General features: G+C 52.5%; 1 protein-coding gene across 8 annotated transcripts in view; it reads left to right on the forward strand.

Annotated features, from left to right (window-relative positions):
- The window catches only part of LDLRAD4 (low density lipoprotein receptor class A domain containing 4), a 273,217-nt gene that overhangs the window by 224,567 nt on the left and 28,289 nt on the right, over positions 1 to 20,361 (forward strand). For 6 of the 8 annotated variants that reach the window (XM_051852199.2, XM_070050537.1, XM_070050540.1 and 3 more), the window contains 2 exons: positions 1,174 to 1,328; positions 18,724 to 18,777. In XM_051852199.2, coding sequence (XP_051708159.1) covers positions 1,174 to 1,328; positions 18,724 to 18,777 — 209 coding nt within the window. The remainder of the gene's footprint in view (positions 1 to 1,173; positions 1,329 to 18,723; positions 18,778 to 20,361) is intronic. The other 2 variants (XM_070050536.1, XM_070050538.1) reach the window with 1 other exon arrangement.

A 20,361-nucleotide genomic window follows, 5' to 3' on the forward strand; every position in this document is an offset into this window, starting at 1 on the left:
GGGCCCTGAGCCTGCCTCCCTCCCTGCACAGCAGGGCTGTGAATCCCCTGCCTCTTCCCACCCTTGTTCCCCATGGTGCTGTACTCATGGGGGAAGAAGGCTGGCAAAACCATCCTGGTGATGGCATCATGGTGATGCCAGAACCTCAGAAGGGACCTGACCACCCATAAAACACGGTGCCCACACGACTGGAAGCAACAGCCATGGATTTCTAACTCATTCACAAAGTCAGTGCCTTTGAGGAAAGGGGGCTAAGAGCCACCCTTTTAACATTTACCAGAGATCTTCAAAAAGTCCATGGAAATACATATATGAAAAAAAATCAAGCACGAATTTCAAAAATTTTTTGCACCAAGATAAACTTCCCTTTAAGTTCCATTTCTCCATGAACTTTCTGAACTCCCCTTATCTTTCCCCTTCAGCATACGGTTCCTGAGTGAATGTGCTTGCAGACGCCACTCAACCACCAAGTTGGGTCGAACTTTCTAGTTCTTTCTAGAACTTTCTAGTTTGGGAGAAATCATACCCATGTGGAGAGCCTTTCTCAATGCCCCTTGGGCAGGGGACTGGGGGCTGCCATTGGCAGGGGAGGAGATTAGGTGACAGGTGAGACCCTGGGTTTTCATACCTGAGAGAAGGAGGTGCCCAAGGGTCCACCCAGAGTGTGGGGTGGCCACGCAGCTGGCACACTGGGCTGGACTTGGAGCTCCTCTGTGGACACTGGGCACAGTCACAGCCAGCAGAGTGTGTTTTCTTCCACCCTTCTGACTACAAAACTGCAGAGATGGGGTTTGTGGACTGCATGATGCCGAGTCCCAGAGGTCTGCTGGAAGAGCCCCTCTCAGGTCCCCTTTCCTCAAGATGTTAGAAGGTCAAGGTCTGGCAGGGGCCTTGGACCGCAGGCCTGGACCCAGTGTCACGTGTGGCCAGAAGCATAGGCTTGACCGTCCGTCAGCCCTGGACTTGACTCGCAGCCCAGCCACGAGCTGGTTGTGTGCCTGTGCCTCAGTTCCTTCCTCTCTAAAGTGCGGTGATCGTGTCTGTCTCCTGAGGTCCCGTGAGGACTGGGTGCGTGCAGGAGGCCTCTCCCCTCCTGGTCAGTGCAATGCCTCAGGGGTGGGGTGCAGGCGCAGGGGCACCAGCGGCTCACGCTCTTTCCTCCTCTTCTCACAGCGGAACTGGAGTTTGCCCAGGTCATCATCATTGTCGTGGTGGTCACGGTGATGGTCGTGGTCATCGTCTGCCTGCTGAATCACTACAAAGTCTCCACGAGATCCTTCATCAACCGCCCAAGCCAGAGCAGGAGGCAGGAGGACGGGCTGCAGCCGGTGAGTGTGGGCCTGGACCACCCATCCGGGGAGACCTTTCTGTCCTCAGCCTGTTTGAGGATCTGCAGTTCCCGAGAAGGCTGGGGAGTGGTGAGCTGGGCAAAGCTAAATTCTCAGAAGCGCCGGTGGGCAAAGCAAGCAGAATCCTGCAATACTCAGTTTGCTGGGCGGTAGGAGATGCTTTGGGTGATGTGTCTCTGTGGGACAAGAGCTGAGCAGTAGCTGCCCCTTCCTGACTGAGGGAGGCCACAGTGGTGGTGGGGTAGGTACTGTGGCGTGGTAGCCAGGCCCAGCACCCATGGGGCCCCTCTCTGCGGGCAGGTGAGCTGAGCGTTGCTCAGGGAGCTACGGACTTGGTTGTCCCACGCGTGGAGTTCAAGTTTGCTTGGGTGCTCTGCAGCTCCCCACAGATAGAGAGGAGAGGGGAGGCCCCAGTGCCTCTGTGTGTCTGCAGCTTGTGGCCTGGGCTGTATGGGGGCCAGAGTCAGCCCCAGCACGCCCTTCTCCCTCTTTTCTTCCTGCACCCTCTCCTGCCCCATTTCGCTCTCCTGGCCTCCAAGCCCCTCTGGCCCTGCTGCATGGCCTGTAGGTTGTTGCCCTTGGACAGCTGTGTTACGTGAAGGAGCTGACTAACTCTTTGGAACTTCTGAACACAAAACACACAGACTTCTCCTGAGTTGAAAGAGAGGGGCCAGGGAGAAAGGCCTCATCCCAACAGCAGTTCTAGAGCTGCCACGCTTTGCTTCCATGCGAGGGCTGTGACAGTGACCCCAGTTCTGGTGGACACAGCGGGGCTCTCCTGGGACATGGTAGCATCGGGCCACTCCCATGTGTCCCCAGAGGCTACCCTAGCCTCCTTATCATGCTGTCCATTCCAGTACCCCCAAATGCTTGAGATCCTTGCAAGCACCGACACAGAGCCTCTCCCAGCCCCCAGCCTGGCCCCCTTCTTCCTCTCGGACTTGGGCATAGCGTTCTTCTTTGCAGGGGCCAGATGCAGGCCCAGCCCACCGTGCAGTCACCGTCCCTAGTGTGTTGTGCCCTGAGCATCGGCACACAGTCTCCCCCATGCCAACCAAGGGGCACAGCAGGAAGATGATGTTACAAAGGCAGCCAGCGTCTTCTGTTGCAGGTGGGAAGCCCCTCCTCGCAGGGAGCAGCTGGGCCACTGGCAGGAGGCGCTGGCTGGCTGACCAGCGGGGCCTCTCCATCTTGAAATCGGAAAGTGGCCAGCGTGGGCCAGCGCCATGGTTCACTTGGCTAATCCTCTGCCTGCGGCTGCAGCACCCCAGGTTCTAGTCCCGGTCGGGGCGCCGGATTCTGTCCCGGTTGCTCCTCTTCCAGTCCAGCTCTCTGCTGTGACCCAGGAAGGTAGTGGACGATGGCCCAAGTACTTGGGCCCTGCACCCACATGGGAGACCAGGAGGAAGCACCTGGCTCCTGGCTTTGGATAGGCGCAGTGCCGGCCATAGCGGCCATTTGGGGGGTGAACCAACGGAAAAGGAAGACTTTTCTCTCTGTCTCCCTCTCTCACTGTCTAACTCTGCTTGTAAAAAAAAATCAGAAGGGATGAGAGACAGAGAGGCCCCTTGCTGTCTGCACACAGTGTGGCTGTGAGCACAAGCAGTTGCAGTGTGCAGTGTGTGCACCGAGGTCTTATCCCCAGGGCTGAGTCCCAGTGCTGAGCTGGGCCTGCCCAACTCCTTCACAGCCAGCCTGTGTGTGCTGTCCTCCCAGTGACCCAGAACTGGGTACGCGTTGTAGCACAGACCAGAGGCCATCCCGTCCCTGTTCTTCGATCCATTTCCCCTCCAGGACTGTTGGCCTTGTGTGGAATCCAAGGAGAGGGAAGCGTGGGTGAGGATGGAGCCCTGCTTCTCTCCTGGACACAGGTGCGAGCCTGGAGAACTCTGTGGGTGTGGTCACCCCATGCATGGGGTCCTGTCCCTCTCCTGAGGGTCCCCAGAAGTCCTCTCCACCAGCAGTGCTGCCCCAGGCTTCCTGCCTGCCGATCGCTTCCTCCTCCTCCTCTTCTTCCTCCCGCAGGCCTTTGAAGAAATACCCATTCCGTTCCCTTTACACTGCTCACCCTCACCAGAGCCGTTTTACCCCCTAGGGGCTTCTGATCATGTCAGGAGGCATTTGTGGTTGTCAGAGCAGGAAGTGTGTGTGGTGGGGGTGGGGGTGGGATCTGGGATGCTGTGAACCTCCCATAACACACAGGGCTCTCCCCGCCCCAACGCAGTCATCCAACCCCCAACGTGAGCCTACCTTGGGCTGAGCTGAGCACTGGTCCTTGGGGACCTCCCCCACTGCCCGAGGGTCTGCAGAGTCAGGAGGGATACTTCCCAGCTGTGTGGGGTGGGGCGGTGGGGCCTGGCCTGCAACTCTGCTCTGGGAACCCTTTCCCCGTGACTTCTGCAGGCTTCCTGGGTATGGGGGCTTCTGTCTGCGTTCATTCACTGGCCCCACCAGGAACCTGGCTCAGCCAGAGAGCAAGGGATCGAGACCATGCTCTGCCCTCAGTGCAGCAGGCCCACCTGCTGAGGCTCAAGGCCACTTAGTCTGTGGGTGGGGCTGTGTGTCAGGAAGTGTTTGGGAGAGGCTTGAGGAGCCATCGCTGTCCACACTCCATTGCCCGGCCTGGCTTTGCTGATGTACCCTGGCACAAGGCAGTTTCCAAGTTGTCTTCCAGCCTGCCTCTCTCGGCATCCTGGTGGCCTCCTCCCCTGAGGGGTTAGAAGGAGCTAGGCAGGGGCCTGGCTGGAAGTCCCAGCATGGTGGTAAGGGCTGTGCACCTACTGACCACGTGTGGCAGCCCTGGCCTCCTGGCTCCCCAGGAGCTGGACCGATGTGAGGCCCTGGAGGGCAGTTGGTGGGCGAAGGAGCCCGTGTTTGCACTGCTGCTGTCCGCAGGTCTCACTTCCGTCCTCATAGCACTGGCGAGCTCCCGAGGCCCCTCCGTGTTGTCAGCACTGGAGTCCCAGGCTCTCCTACCCAGCACCCACGTGGCTGTGGCCTCTGCACCCTGCCGGGTGGCAGTTTACAATTGAGGGTGCCCTCTGGTGGCTTCTTTGTGGGGAGCGTCTCTTCCTGAGCCTGCAGTCCCTGGGGCCTCCTGCCTCCAGGGGGTTTTGGCCGGCTTGGTAGGGACCCCACAAGGTCTCAGGAACGTGTTAGCAAGAACCATGCTTGTTCTACACGGGCACCTGATTTCCTGACACTGGTGGTTCCGTTTGTGTTTCTGCAGAAGCCTCGGCACTAAGGTGGGGAGATCTCGGGACGTACCTGGGCAGGGCCGGAGCCATGTTTGCCAGGCAGCGGCTCAGCTGTTGGTATTGGGATTTGGTTGAGGAAACGCCGCCCCTCTGGTGTGATCTGCCCTCTCCTTGGTAATGGACTTCCACTTGACCTAAATTAAGAGTCAGACGGAGGGTGGTAGAAACAGGCTGTTGGCAGTTCTGCTCCTCCCTGGTCCCAGGGAAGAGGCCTTTTCTGCAAATCTGTGGTTGGCCAGGGGCTGGCACGAGCCCTCTCTTTGCTGGTCCCTCTCTCTGTCCAAAGTGTTGTGTGTTGCCAGGGCATGGTAGGCGCCTGTGCGCCCTGAGGCCACCCTTCCGTGGTTCCCATGGTATCTCAGAGACACCATGTGTCCCATGGGCACCCAAGGAATGTGTGATACTGTCCTGAATTTGGTAGAAGCAACCACTTCTGGGTGAAAAAGAACAACAGCCACCAAGGTTAAGTTCAAAGACAGAAAAAGTCAATGTGTACCGACAGCCGCGGTGGCCTTGTGAAGCAGTCCTCATGTGTGCGTTCTGAGGTGGCCTCCGCTTGCTGTCTGGAGCCTGGTGTGGGCGGTTCCAGCGTGTGGAGACTGTCTGGATTTCTTTGCATTGCCTTCTGACGAAGGGGAGTAAATGTTCTCGACTCTGCCCTGAGGGAGGTCAGCACCACGTTTGAGGAGACCCAAGCAGCCCTTGCTTGTAGCCTGCAGCTGCCCTGGGGCCATGGGCAGTGTGTGTGCAGACTGGCACAGAGGACAGCGGCGAGCACCTTGGCTCAGTTGGAATCCTATGAATTTGTGGGTCTTCAGCCATTTTCGACCAATGAAAGCAGCCAATTACAAGTGAACAGCGCAAGTCATGGCAGGCATTTCTTCATCAGCACCTGCTGCTGGGATTAAACCAGTCATGCACCTGCAGGAGCCTGAGCTGCTCCAGCTCTATGGGAGCTGCAGGTCCAGTGTGGGGAAGCAGGCCACTTGCTTGTCCCCTGGAATGGAAAGGAGGATGGGGACTTGGCTGTCACCTCTGTTGGTGCAGAAACTTCCTGAGATCCATCGTGCCCTGGGCTGGAGTGGGTCCCAGTGGGTGCATATGTGGCCTGGAGTGTGGCCAGTGTGTGTAGTTTGCCATTTGGGGTGTCCTAAAAAAACTTCATTCACATTTTATTTTATTTTTATTTTAAAGACTTATTTATTTGAAAGGCAAAGTTACAGAGAAAGAGGGAGAGACATTGACAGAGAGATCTTCCATCCACTGGTTCACTCCCCAAATAACTGCAACAGCCAGGGCTAAGCCAGGCCACATCCAGGAACCAGGAGCTTCCTCCAGATCTCCCACATGGATGCAGAGACTCAAGCACTTGGACCATCTTCTGGGCCTTCCCAGGCGCATTAGCAGGGAGCTAGATTGCAAGTGGAGCAACCGGGACTCGAACCACTACCCATATGGGATGGTGGCACTGCAGGTGGTGGCTTTGCCCACTGTGCCACAGTCCTGGCCCCTTGATTCACATTTTAGAAGATGGGAGACTTTATCTAAAAATTAGAAATTCTCTAGAAAAGGCAGCATCCCGGGCCACCCTGGCTTCTCTTCTGGCCTGACACCCCCAGGCTGCGGCTTAAGGCAGCTGCCACTCAAGTTACGCCTCTGCTGGGCTCTGGCTGTGGGCCCATCTCTGTGTCCCTTGACACCAGGGCCGTCTCATCACCACTTAATGTTTTGCATCTTCAGAGGAGATATTCTGCATTCGGATCTCTACCACAAGGGTGAAAATAAAGGTAGAGAGGACCACTTGTTTCCAGAAACACGGTGAACATGTCCTTGTGGCGGCGAAGATCCGGGACACAGACATGTGCCTGGGTCTAGTACCGTGTGTTCTGCACTTGGCCTGATGTTGCGACTTGTGACCCCTGCCATCTGGTCATCTCCCTAAGGCAGAGCCCCGCTCCCTGTCACTAGAGTCTGTGCCCAAGAGGACAGATACGCTGTGGGCTCCCAGGCCTGCTGTGTCAGCCCTGCCACCAGCGGCCTGCCTCTCAGGTGGCCTTGGGAGCAGGGGTGGCCAGCGTACGGCAGTTCTGGACAGGGGGCTTCCATCTGGGACACCTCTGAGGGCTCAGGAGCCCCTCTGTCTGCCCCGTGCTGGGGCTCGGAACTTGCAGTGGCGCATCCAGTGTGCCCGGGCGCCTTTCTCAGCCTAGGCTCAGAGGCACTGAAATGTGAAAGAGGCCACATTCTGGGGTCCAGCAAAGGGCACAGGGAGTGGAGCCACCACCCCAGTGTGGGTCCTACCATGATTAAGAAGCTGGGTCATGGTGCACCTGCCTCTTCGCACACCCACCTGCACCAGACAGGGTTCACAAAAGCATCTATCACACCAGGGCAGTGGACTGTTTCCATCAGTGCAGTTGCCAGGGCCTGTGTCTGACACAGCAGCTAAAGACAAGAGAGCTTGGCTGGTCATTGTTGCTGGGGTGAGAGGGCAGCGGGCTTTCTCTCTCACTGAGGCAGCTTCCTGCTGCACCTTAAGACCACACATAAGGCCGGCGCCGCAGCTCACTAGGCTAATCCTTCGTCTGTGGCACCAGCACTCCAGGTTCTAGTCCCAGTCGGGGTGCCGGTTCTGTCCAGTTGCTCCTCTTCCTGTCCAGCTCTCTGCTGTGGCCCGGGAGGGCAGTGGAAGATGGCCCAGGTCCTTGGGCCCTGCACCCGCATGGGAGACCAGGAGGAAGCGCCTGGCTCCTGGCTTCAGATCAGCACAGTTCGCCAGCCGTAACAGCATTTGGGGGGTGAACCAACGGAAAAGGAAGACCTTTCTCTCTGTCTCTCTCTCTTACTGTCTAACTCTGCCTGTTAAAAAAAAAAAAACACACACGTATCATTACTTCATGAGTTCAGGAACTGCATTTCCAGGTGCCGGGTGGACATCCAGGGACGGGGCTCCCAGAACTCCCAGCCCAGGTTTCTTGCTGCCAGTCACTCTACTCCTCTGATAGAACCCTGAGCCCACAAGTAACCAAGCTGCCAAGGTGGCCCTTCACAAGGTTCTGCACTTTGTGTGCCCAATCAATGGATAATGTTAACATTAGGCAATGGAGAAGTTTAACTTTGCTTCAAAATGAGAATGTCTCCCTTTGAGTAAGAGAAACTTGAGGCCAAGTGGGCTACTTAAAAATTGGATATGGAAGGCAGAACATAACTCCCATGGCAGGTTTTCCTCATCTGAAAGGCAGAGGCAGAGAGAGAGAGAGAGAGAGAGAGAGAGGTCTTGCATCTGCTGGTTCACTCCCCAGATGGCCGCAATGGCTGGAGCTATGCCAATCTGAAGCCAGGGGCCAGGAACTTCCTCCAGGTCTCCTACGCGGGTGCAGGGGCCCAAGCACTTGGCCCATTTTCTGGGGCTTTCCCATGCAACACCAGAGAGCTGGATCAGAAGTGGAGCAGCCAAGACACAAACCAGCATCTGTGTGTATGCAGCAGTGCAGGCAGCAGCTTTACCCGCTACGCCACAGCGCCGGCCCCCTTCATCTGAACCAGAATAGCTGGAGCTTTTGAGTAGCCCAGGTTTGTTTTCACAGCAAGGTGAGTAGCATGAGCAGCACCCCCGCTGTCGCTGCTGCTCAGAACAGCCATGGAGTTACCTTGAGAGCTTGCAGATTTTTTTTTTTAATGTCAGGAGGAATTTTTTTTTAACTTCTCCTATCTGTTTTTAGATAGAACTGAATTTTGGGGCCAGCTAATTTTGTCCATCTAGAGGTAGGTCTTAGGAGTGATGTGGATCATCAGGATTTGGGTGACTGATGTTGTGTGAATGCCAAAATGATGCCGAAGGAAGGACTCCCAGCACCGGATGCTACCAGCTGGGCGTATCCACAGAGAGACCCTGCCTGTGTCACTAAGGCTCTTTGGTGACAGTGTCTGCATGGATGACTTTTGCAATTACAGACATGCTCTGTTCACACAAACTGATGGTGCAGGCGGTTCTAGGCATGTGTCAAACATCTGTAGGCTCCCAGGGCAACTTGTTAGACCATGGTTTGTTCCGTGGCAAAAAATAGGCTAAAATAATACTTGGCAATAAAATTGAAGAAGCATCGTATGAACACACTTGCAGTAAGCTCTAAAATATGTAAGCGTTGGCACTACGAATCTAATAGTCAAGTTTGATTTTTACTGAGTCCTTGAAAGTTTCATTCGGAAATTAAGAAAATTGCAAAGTCTGTCCATTCTTTACATCTGGGAACCCTCTGGCTCCATGTCACTCCTCTACCAGCCCCGTGGCCCTGGTGAGACAGCGTCTGTGCCTGGGCCGATGGCAAGACCCTGCCCAGCTGGGCCCACTGTCCTGTTGCCCTGAGCCTGTGCTCCCCAGGGCTTCCCCCTTGCAGTGTAGTCCTTCACCTTCCCTAGCAGGCATCTCGTAGCTGTTTCCTCCCTGTCCCGTTGTATTGTTCCAGAAATAGAAAGGATTCCCTTTCATTCCTTCCCAGCAGACCTTTCTGGGATGATTTGTCTTTTCTCTTAAGGGACGTGCCCTAGATTGAGTGCTGTTGGGCGGGAACTACTGAATCTTGAGAAGACTGGTGACAGACTCCCAAGGAGGAGCTAAAGAGGGGAGATGCAGGAGAGAACACATCGGCGCCTGGAGCTGCCGGCGTCACATCCAGGCTGTGACTGCCACCTAGAGTGGGAAAGGCAGCCACAGTGCAACTTGCATGGTGGAGAGGTTGCAGGAAAGGGAGGAGAGAACGTGAGCTGTATCCCAAAGCAAAGGTGCTGCCTCTTGAAAGTCTCATCCTGCAATAGCGAAATAGGTTTGCAGCCGTCTCAGGCTGCCCAAGACAGTCATTCCCCGGGGAGCCGTTATTAGAAGCCAGAGGCCCAGCCGCAGCCCTGCCATGCCGCAGGCTGGCTGTGTCACCTACGATGGTCATGTACCTTCTTTGGGCCTCTGTTTCCTAACTGGAGCAGGTGTTTGGCATAGCAGTTAAGATGCCACTTGGGACTCCCACATTCCACTCACAGTGCCTGGGTTCAAGTCTCAGCTTTGCTCCAGATTCCAGCTTCCTGCTCATGCACACCCTGGGAGGCAGCGGGTGACGGCTCAAGTGCTTAGGTCCCTGCTGCCCACATGGATTCCAGGCCCCTGGCTTGGGCCTGGCCCAGCCTCAACTGTTGCAGGTATTTGGGCAGTGAGGCAATGGGTGGGAGATCTCTCCTTTGCTGCCCTGACCCTCGTGTGTATGTGTGTGTGTATGGTTCTCTGTTTTTAGAACAAAACAATAATAAAATAAATAAGCTGAGAGTTAATTGGCTTGTATCAGAGCCTTTCAAACTGGTTTTGGTCATGAAGAATGAGAAACACGTTTTACGTTGCTACTCACCATTTTCACATACACAGCTAAGGAAGAGGTTTCATAAAACAATAGTTACAGACGGTACACTCAGATCCTTTCTGTTCTGTCTCACTTTTTGGAGTAGACTGTGACCCACTTCAGTAGATTTTCCAGCTTTCTTCAGAAGTTACAAAACAGTCCCTAGACTGACAATCCTGTGGTTCTCTGTGTGTGGAAAGGAGAGTTTAGCTGAAAGTATGAACCCAAGGAGGTGTGTGGGGGGAGGTCCTTCTCAAAACTCTTCCAATACAGTGAAGAAGTTGGAGCACTTCTTTTAAAAAAAATTTATTTATTTATTATTTGAAAGGCAGAGTTACAGAGAAACAGAAGCAGAGAGAGAGAGAGAGAGAGAGGTCTTCCATCTGCTCGTTCACTCCCCAAGTGTCCACAATGGTCAGAGCTGTGCCAATCCAAAGCCAGGAGCCAGGAGCTTCCTCCAGGTCTCCCATGCAAGTACAGAGGCCCAAGGACTTGGGCCATTATCTGCTGCTTTCCCAGGCCATAACAGAGAGCTGGACTGGAAGAGGAGCAGCCGGGACTAGAACCAGTACCCATATGGGATGCCAGCGCCGCAGGCTGTGGCTTTATCTACTATGCCATGGTGCTGGCCCCTGTGGGAACACTTCTAATTCATCCTGTGAGGCTAATCCTAAAGTCAGATGAAGACACGACAGAAAAAGAAAATGATAGACTAACATCCCTTATGAATATTAATGAGAAAGTCCCCAGAAAAATACTAGCAAACTGAACTCAGCCACACCTTGAAAAGACTGTACCGTCACCAGCTGGGATTATTCCTGAAATGACACGGGGATGGAAGCAGGTATGAAAATCAGCGCATGCACCACACTGGCAGAACGGAAGGGCAGCCCCATGGTCGTCTCAGTTGACACAGAAGGGTATTTGACGTAGTTCAGCGTCCTTTCATGATAAAAACGCTCAACAAATAGGCTAGAAGGACACTGCCCTTACGTCAGGAAAGCCCACAGCTGACATCATACCCAGCAGTGAAAGACTAAATTCTTTTCCCCCAAGTTCAGGGACAAGACCAAGATGCCTGCTTTCATTGCTTCCATTCAACACAGTATTAAATCAAAGTTCTAGCCAGAGCAATTAGGCAAGAAAATAAATTAAACATGTTCTTAATTGGAAAGGAAGAAGTAAAATTATCTATTCATAGATGACATGATCTTATATATAGAATACCCTGAAGACTCCATCAAAAAAAAATCCTATGGGTACATAATTTCAGCAAAATAACAGGATATAAAATCAGCATGTAAAAAATCAGCTGCATTTTTGTATGCTAATAATGAACAAGATGATAAGGAAATTAAGAGTAAAATACTAAGATACAAACTTAACCAAGGGAGTGAAAGATAAGCACACTGAAAACTATAAAACCTTGCTGAAAGAAATTTAAAAAGAAACAAATGTAAAGACATTCCATGTTCATAAAAGGGAAGACTTAATATTGTTACGATGTCTGTACTATCCAAAAGAGTACACAGATTCAGTGCATTTCCTATCAAAATCCCAATGGTGCTTCTTGCAGAAATAGAAAAATTCATTCTGAAAATTGTGTTTTCTCAGGAGACCCGGACTAGCCAAAATAATATTGTAAAAGAATAACAAATTTGGAGGTCTCACAATTCTGGATCTCAATACTTAATAACTATAAAACTTTAATACTCAGAAAGGTGTGGTGCTAGTACAGTCATATAGGCCAGTGGAATAAGATAGAGAGCTCAATAGTGAACCCTTGTAGTTATGGTCCAGTGACTTCACAGGGGTTCTAGGACTGTTCAACAGGGAAGGAACAGTCAAATGGTCCTGCATGAACAGGATACCCTCATGCCAAAGGACAACATTGGAGCCTTATCCTACAGTCTATGCAGAGATGAACTTAGGATGGATTGAAACAAACAAGAGCTAACACTATAAAATTCTTAGCTTGTCTGATGGAGCAAAGTCCTGGATGACTTACCCACAGAAGACACTGATTCATCACCATTGTGAAAGTGGAAAGCGAGAGCCCACGCTGTAGCATTGCTCAGCTCCAGGTGCGGGCCTTCTGAGGTTGTGATTCTGACCTCTGGGTCCTCTGTGGAGAGGGAGCCAGCTCTCGTGCCGTTCATGAGGACTCCCCCTTGTGACCTAGTCACCTTCCAAAGGCCCCACCCCACGCTGGGGGCACTTCCCACTCCACCCCCAATTGCCAGATGGTCAGATATAAAGGAAAACCACTCAGTCAAGTGTTCCGGGTCTGCCAGTAACACAGCTTGATTCTTGACATCGTAAAGATGATCATTTGGAAAATTGGGAGGGTTTTTTTTTTCTCCTCTTTAAATGCAAATGTTTAATTTTCCTGATCATAGACCACTCAGAAGAAAGAAAATAGGAAACAGATTCCTCTTCAAGGCTACAGGCTTTGGAGCCGTCCCGTGTCCCTGTTCCACAGGTGTAGAAATAAAAGTCAGGACTCAGTCACCCTCTACATGAGCAGTCAGCTTCTCAGGGATGCTGAGGGTCTGGGTCCCAGACCACAGGCAACTTCCAGGGCCAGGCCAGAGAGTCCAGAGCAGCAGAGTTTATGATTCGAGTGGTGTACTTAGCATGGAAGATAGCCTGCACGTGTGTGTGTGTGTGTGTGTGTGTGTACCTCTTGTGGAGAGAGGCTGGGGACACTGTCACAGGATGCCTCTCCTTGGTGCATTTGCTGCATCCAGGCTCTGCCTACAGCCTTGCAATGTCTTTCTTCCTCCCACTCAGAGCTGGTCAAACATGAGGGAGCATATGACATTGGCTACTTAACCAGAGAACAGCAAATAACAAGGTATGCATTCATAATAAAGAATTCATTTCAGAGAAGAAAGAGACCCAGGAGAAAATAAGCTCGTCTTCACAGCGACTGTGTCAGTGGGCAGCTTACTGCCAGACTGAGCCAGACTTTGAGATCACAGATGAGGGAGGCGTCTGGCACAATTGTTAAGATGCTGTTTGGTGCATCCACGTCCCACATTGGAATGCCTGGGTTCAAGTCCCTGCTCTTCCACTTCCCATCCCATTTCACGCTAATGCACACCCTGGGAGGCAGTAGATGATGGCTCAATTACTTGGGTCCTTGCCACCATGTGGGAGAACTGAGTGATAGAGTTTCAGGCTTTTGGCTTCGGCCTGGCCCAGCCCTGGTTATTGCAGGCATTTGGAGAGTGAGCCAGCATATACAACATCTCTTTCCATCTTTTTTTCTGCCTTTCAAATAAAATAGGGGAAATTTAAAAAAAAATGCACAGATGGTGCTGCTGCAGCTGTGGGCCTATGTTCTGCGTTACACCTGGGATTTGGCTAAAACCAAGTAGTCATAGTGGGAAGTCATGGAGCAGGGCTGGAGGGGTCTCTGGGTCTCCCAGCCTTAAGAGGAAGCTCCTGAAGAAATCGGAGGTCAATGCAACTTTGCTTAAGCTGCCCTCATTCCCCCTGCCTTTCCGTTCAGCATACTATCTTTAGAATGTTGTCTAAAAATAATAGGGAAGCTTCAGTGAATTTATTATGGCAAAAGGGATACCTTAAATGGGATAATGGAAAATTACGCCCCTTTTAATTGTGCCTAACAACAGCAGATCAATCGGGAGGAACCATTTGCCAAATACCTCTGGACAATGCACTGTGCTAAGAAATTTTCACATAATATACTCTGAATCTCACAGCAACCTCCTTTTACAAATAAGGAAACTGAGGCTTGCAGAAATGAAACCAAGTGCCCAAGGTCACAGACTGAGAACTGGCAGAGCCCCGGAGGTTCCAGCCTCAGAGCCCACCACCCCTACTGATCTATATCTGTAGTGTAACGTTAAGTTGTCATCAGATATTCAGTCATTTCCTTTCTTAGTTGTTACCATCTGTGGTCCAGGAAGAGAACTAAATAGGAAATCACTCAAGAGAACTTCAAAATGTTTATATGAAACAGAAGTTAATATTTTTTTGGTACAAAAAATTTTGAAATCCATGCATATATTTCTTCATGTTACACATTCCCATCAACTTTTTAAAGACCCCTTGTACATGCAAAGCACTGCACTCAGACACGCCCCCCCTCACCCCCAAGAGTGAAAGCCTTCTTGTAGGTTTCCTGGAGCAGAGCAGCAGTCCCTGCTGTGTCTCAAGGAACTGGTACTAATACTAGATAAAATATGAGGGATTTGAGAGTAATGGACCTTAAAAAAAAAATAAAGCCTTAGAGTTCATTTAGAATGATCCTTGGAGTAAGGTCCCCTAACTCACTTGCATCCCAGAATGCTTTCCTGGGTGAAAACAGGGGTTAGAATCACAGATGGAACCTGGGAACTGGACAGAGCCCCTGCCTGGATCCCACCCCCTTCCCACGGCAGCCGGCAGCACTGGTGCCTGTTGGGTGTGTACCCATGGTCTCCATGTTGCCACGCACAAGGGTTGAGATCCACTGCAAGGGAGCATTCGGTACATGTGTGACGAAGTAATGGAGGCGCAGACGGGCAAGTGTGTTCCCTCCTTTTTAGTGGTATCTTACAAGGACACAGCCTGCAGAGAGAATGCACTTAGGCCTGTATAAAAGCGTTAACGAATTTTGTTTCTGCTGCTCCCATTTCTGTGAATTACCTTGGGCATTATTTTATCTCACAGCTTATTCTCAGTGTAACACAATGTAACAGTGTAAGCAGCACTTCCAAGAACCTAAGAGCCTTCATTGTTGAGGGTAAAATCGATTTTAAAAGGGGGTCCAGAAATGGCTTTTGAATAGATGCCAGCCATGGATTAAGTCCCCTTCCCCAAAAATGTGCTCCCTACAGTTTGGAGCTGCAGAAACTGCAGGATCTAGACAAGGAGGACCCCAACTCTGTCCTCAGCTACCCACACTGCAATGGTGCAGGGCCCTTGGGACCCTGGGCACAGACAGAATCAGAGGACTTTTCCACTCCACCAAGGGTGAGCAGGAGTCAGTGGGCTCCACCAGTGGGCAGCATGAGAGGCTTCAGTGCTAATGGGGCAAACTTGTCCACCATCAGTGGATAATGGCAGTGGGTTGGGGTGACTGGGATCCAGCCCTTATAGAACTCTGGTCACTCTCCCAGGTCTGGGTTTTCTGCACAGCTTTCCTCTGTTGTGAGGTCTCCATGTATCCCGTGCACCGACGGAGGGCTTGTGAAGGAAGTGTCTAAGAATGTAAATGAATTCAGGCAGAGGACAGTTGAATGCAAGTGAAGAGTTAGATTATTATGTGGTCGATAAAAGAGTATGGGTGCCAATAATTTTTACTTGTCAGTTACAGCTCAGTAAAGCTGGGGGAAATGGTGGCAGTAGAGGGAGGCACTCATGGTGGACTGTTGGAAAGCACTTGCAAAAAAGAAAACAGTTCAAGAATTGGGATGGTGGGGTTTTAGATGCATCTCTTCCTATTTTGTATTTAAGTGTTTATTTTAATGTATTTATTTGAGAGGCAGAAAGAGAGCTTGCATCCACTGGATGCTCTCTAAATGCCTGCAGTGGCCAGGGCTGGGTTATGCAAAAACTAGGATGTGCAATCTAGGTCTCCCACCTGGGTGGGAGGGACCCAGCTGTTTGAGGCATCACGGGTGCCTCCCAGGGTGTGCACTGGCGGGATGCCGGAGTCAGAAGGTGGAGGTGGGTATCCAACCCAAGTGCTCTGGTATGGGATGTGGACACAAACACCCGCCCCACCATTTGGGGTTTCTATTTTGCTGTTACAAGAAGCAAAGGCCAGGCAGCAGGTGTTCCAGTCTCCAAGCCATCCCAGCTTCCAAGTGCGCAGTGATGTCCCAAGGTGGAAAGGGCCAGAATGCTTCACCCGTGGCGGGGGAGGGGGATGCTGGACCCTCCCCCTGCTCCAGGCTCTGCCTTCCAGCTCCCGGACCTCAGGGAAGGACACTTGTTTGCACGTGAGATAGTATGGAACACAGTTTGTTCCTTTGCCGTGAATGGCGGGAGCAGGTGGGCCACCAGCCCTTACGTGTGTGGGACACGCGTGTGTGTATGGCCCAGGGAGCGGACCTGGGCTCCGCAGTGGCTGCATGCTTGGGGGATTGTGAGGGGGAGGGGCCAGGGACACAGCCCACAGCCATGCCTTCTACTCAGTGCCAGACACTCGTTTCCTGGTCTCGGGATCTCTCTTCCGTAGGAAGTGGCTGGGGAACTTGCTGTGTTCCGCCCCCCGTCCCATGCCTTCCCTTGTACCAGGGTTCTCCCCGTGAGGACTGCCTGTCGTGACTGAAGGGGTTCAGACAGAGAGTGACTTCTCTGAGAAGGATCTTGGCTGTGGAGCGACAGGCACACAGGCACTGGCAATGCGCTGTGGAAAGGCAGCGCCTGGGAAAGCCTCCCCGCCAGCTGCCGCAGAGCCCGAGGAAGGCAGGCTGGGGTGCAGCCCTTGTATGAGTCCCGGGGAGCAATATGCACGTGTGTGTGTGCAGTGTCTAAAGCACCCAAGCAGAGAGCGCGGGGAAGCCAGTGTGACTTGACGCCAGCACCAGTTGCTGGATACGGGTGCGGGAGTTGCCTGGAGAGGAGGGGGATCCCTGCCCTTGGGGAAACCATAGAGGCCCAAGGGCCTGGGCTGACAGTGGGCACGACCTTCACGTGGTCGTGCAGAGCAGGGGCAGCAGGAGAGCCGGCTGCCCTGCTACTCAGAGTGGCAGCTACAGAAGGACCCTCAGGAGACGGGGCGTGAATGCCAGGAGCTCAGGCAGGACTGGTTGTGGTGCGGTCAGGGAGTGTGGCCGCCCCCCCCCCCCCGGAAGAGAGGTTTGGGGAGAAGCCGCTGAGCTGTGCCATGGACTGAGCAGTCTCCTTGTCAGTGGTGGCCACAGGGCCTTGTGGTGTCAGATGGCCAGGCCCTGCACTGAGGAGCACACAGGGTGCCAAGTGGTGAGGGTGGGAGCCCAAGGACAAGAAGGCAGGGCAGCCAGGAGCCAGTGTGGGGCCCTGCGCAGGTTTTTTTTTTTTTTAAGATTTATTTATTTACTTGAAAGTCAAGAGTTACACAGAGAGAAAAAGAGAGAGAGGTCTTCCATACGATGGTTCACCCCCCAACTGGCCACAATGGCCAGAGCCGCACCAATCTGAAGCCAGGAGCCTCCTCCGGCTCTCCTACATGGGTGCAGGGGCCCAAGGACTTCGGCCATCTTCTACTGCTTTCCCAGGCCATAGCAGAGAGCTGGATTGGAAAAGGAACAGCCGGGACCAGAACTGGCGCCCATATGGGACGCCGGCGCTCCAGGCCAGGGCGTCAACCCGCTGCGCCACAGCGCCGGCCCCCAGGTGCGGTGTTTTTGACCATCACCCTGCACCATGCTCTCTCTGTCACGTGTGCCTGTGGCCTGGTGCCTTCTTGGGAGCGAAAGGTTGGAACTGGACACTAAAGTCCCCAGAAGAGCAGTGACAGTGGCCCACAGGCAGGCAGAGCTGGGAGCCTTATAAAGACGTCCAGGAGAGCGCTGGCCGTGCTGTTTCCAGAGTGAGCGTGGCTGCAAGCACTAGCAGAGACCTAGCTCTTGGTCTTCATTCTGGCCACAGGGGCAGGAGCTCAAGGGGCAATGCCAGCAGCTTGGCCGTGGGGCGTGAGGGACAGCCGTCATTTGATTCTCTCTGGGCCTTCACCTGTCACCAGGCCGAGCTGTAATGGTCCATTACATAATGCTATAGTCAGACCCTTAAGCCCACACTTCCTCTTCACACAGCTGGCTCAGTTTATATTTTTGCTGTTGATTCCATGATGTCCTAGGGGTATCTTAGGAACGGATTGTATGTGGTAGACAAACACCCTGTTTAGCACCGAAGGGGGTATTTATATTAGCACGCTTACCCACAGAAAAGAACAGGGCGGACCTTTCATCCGGAGAGTTGGGGCGTTTTGCTGCCGAGACCTGGACCGAGCCTCAGTGCTCTCTCCCAAGGTCAGATGTACATTCTTCTGGGAAACCAAAAACAAGGCGTCCGGCCCCCGCTCGCTCCCCGCACAGCTCTTTACTGTGGTAACAGGCCCTTAGCTGACAGCCCACCCGACATCCGGGTTCACCAGAGGCAGCCCGAGGGCACGGTGTGAGGATTGGCCTGGAACGCTGCCCGTCGCTGGCCAGACAGTTCTGAAGAAGGACACTCGGCAGCTAGATGGCAAGTGACTCATGCCCTGGCCGTCTGCAGAGATCAGTTCACGAGAAGACGCCGGAAGGGCACTCGGCTTTGGAAACTCGGTTTTGAACTTGTGAGCTGGCCAGGGTGTGGGCGGTGCCTGGCTGCCACTGCTGCTGGCAGCGGGGCCCAGGCAGGCCTTGGGGTGCACATTTATGTGGGGCTGGTCTCTGCTCCAAAGTTGAGCGAACCCTGAAACTATCAGATAGTGGTTGAGTACGGTTGTTCGAGCACACACATGTGTAGAAGGAGCGAGTGATGGACCGATTTCCAGTCCTCATGGCCAGGATCTAAACGTTCTGATTTTCCCTTTTTGGTCACCAGCCCTTCCTCCCGGCTTCAGGCAGAGGGTGCTAAGGAGAGGATTGCCCTGTGCTTTAGGCAGATCCGCTGCTGTCTAAGGAACAATGTGATCTTTTCTAAAAGTTGTAGCTGATGTCTCTGGGTGCTGCTGCTGCTGTTACTGCGTGACACTAATGATTTTCCTCTGTTTCTTGTTCCTCCCTTCTCTCCCCTTTGCCATGCCAGGAAGGGTGCCTGTGGCCTTCAGACAGCACCGTGCCACGGCCGGGGACCTCGGAGGTAAGGGGCGGCCAGGGCAGGGCCCACCATAGTGCAGGCATGGGACCCATTGTCAGGCCCAGGAGCAGTACCTTATGGGTTAAGTGTTACCTATTGCTCAGGTTCAAGAGAGGGATTTTCTCTAGGGTCTTCAAGGGGCTGTCTGTGCCCATTTAAGATTTCTTACAGAAATCAGGTGGAGCATCACTGATCTTTGCATGATCCCCACAAAGCTTGGCGAGTGTGGGCAAAGTTCTACACACCACAGCGTGAACCATCCCATGTTTCATCCAAGTTTCACAATCTGAGACTTAAAATTGCATAGTTTGCAATTTTTTTTGCTTTGAAAGGCAGGGTGACAGAGAAAGAGAGAGATTTTCTGTCAGCTGCATCAGCTCGAGCTGAGCCAGGCTAAAGCCAGCAGCAGGAACTCCGTGGGGGTCTCCCGTGTGGGTGGCAGGGATCCAAGCACTCGGGCCATCTTCTGCTGCTTTGCCAGGCACATTAGTGAGGAGCTGGACTGGAAGTGGCAGCCAGAACTCGAACCTGTGCTCCAATGGGATGCTGGCATCATAAGGAGCAGTTTAACCTCCTGTACCACAACCCTGGCCCCCAAATAACAAATTTTTTACATTGAAAAAATATCATGTGATACAATTCAATGGCTATATATATGTGAGTGTGTGTATACATGCACATACATGTATATGCACATATGATCTGTCTTTTAGAAGAAACTTAGATGGTGGAATAAATGAGAGGATTTGTAAGAAATATACTACCTGGATTAATTTTGAAAAATCTTTAATCGAGTTCTTTGATTATAAAACATTTGACATATGAGTAAAAATAGCTATAGGAACTTTTTGTCTAGAATCGAAATAACTGGAAAAGTCTAAAGGCCAGAAAGGAAAATGAAGGTAATTTTTTGCTAGATTTTTTTTTAAAGTAACAGATGGGGCACCAGGCTTCTGTAAGTAATTAATGAATTGACCCACTGCCTGGACCTGCTGCCGGTACCGCTGTGTGACGTTGTACCTTACCTCTACTGCGTGCAGCCCCTCCTGCACTGTGCTGAATTGTAGGTTCCCGGGCTTACAGGGATCTGAGGAAGCAGGCAGCCCTGTCCTGTCCTCACACCTTAAAAAGATGTCGTGGCCTGGCCAGGTCACTTGGTAACCGGATCTGAGTACCAGCTGTGTGCTGGGCTTTTGCTCTGTGGTGTGTTTTCTGCACTCTTGGAATTACTGCCGGATTCTGTGTGAACCCTTGAGGAGTGTACACTTAGCACTCACAGTGACTCCCCCTAACCCACATTTTCCTCCAACCACAAGCCTGCATTGCTCGGCCCTGCTGGATGTACTGTGGTCTGGCAGGGTGAGTGGTCTAAGTCATGAGACCAAAGAACACTAAAATATTGTAGGATTTTGGGATTGTGTGTGTGTGTGTGTGTGTGCGTGTATTCTTTTTCTATTTTGTCTGGGAAAACAGTGTTCATTCAGAGTGGTAAGAATGCAGACCAAGCATGAATTCCCTTGAGTCTGTCACATTCCTAGGCATCAGTGTGCCAAGAGCATCTTCAGGCCTCTCCTCTTTGCCTTGCAG

This window comes from Oryctolagus cuniculus, chromosome 10 (assembly GCF_964237555.1).
Source record: "Oryctolagus cuniculus chromosome 10, mOryCun1.1, whole genome shotgun sequence".
NCBI lineage: Eukaryota > Metazoa > Chordata > Mammalia > Lagomorpha > Leporidae > Oryctolagus > Oryctolagus cuniculus.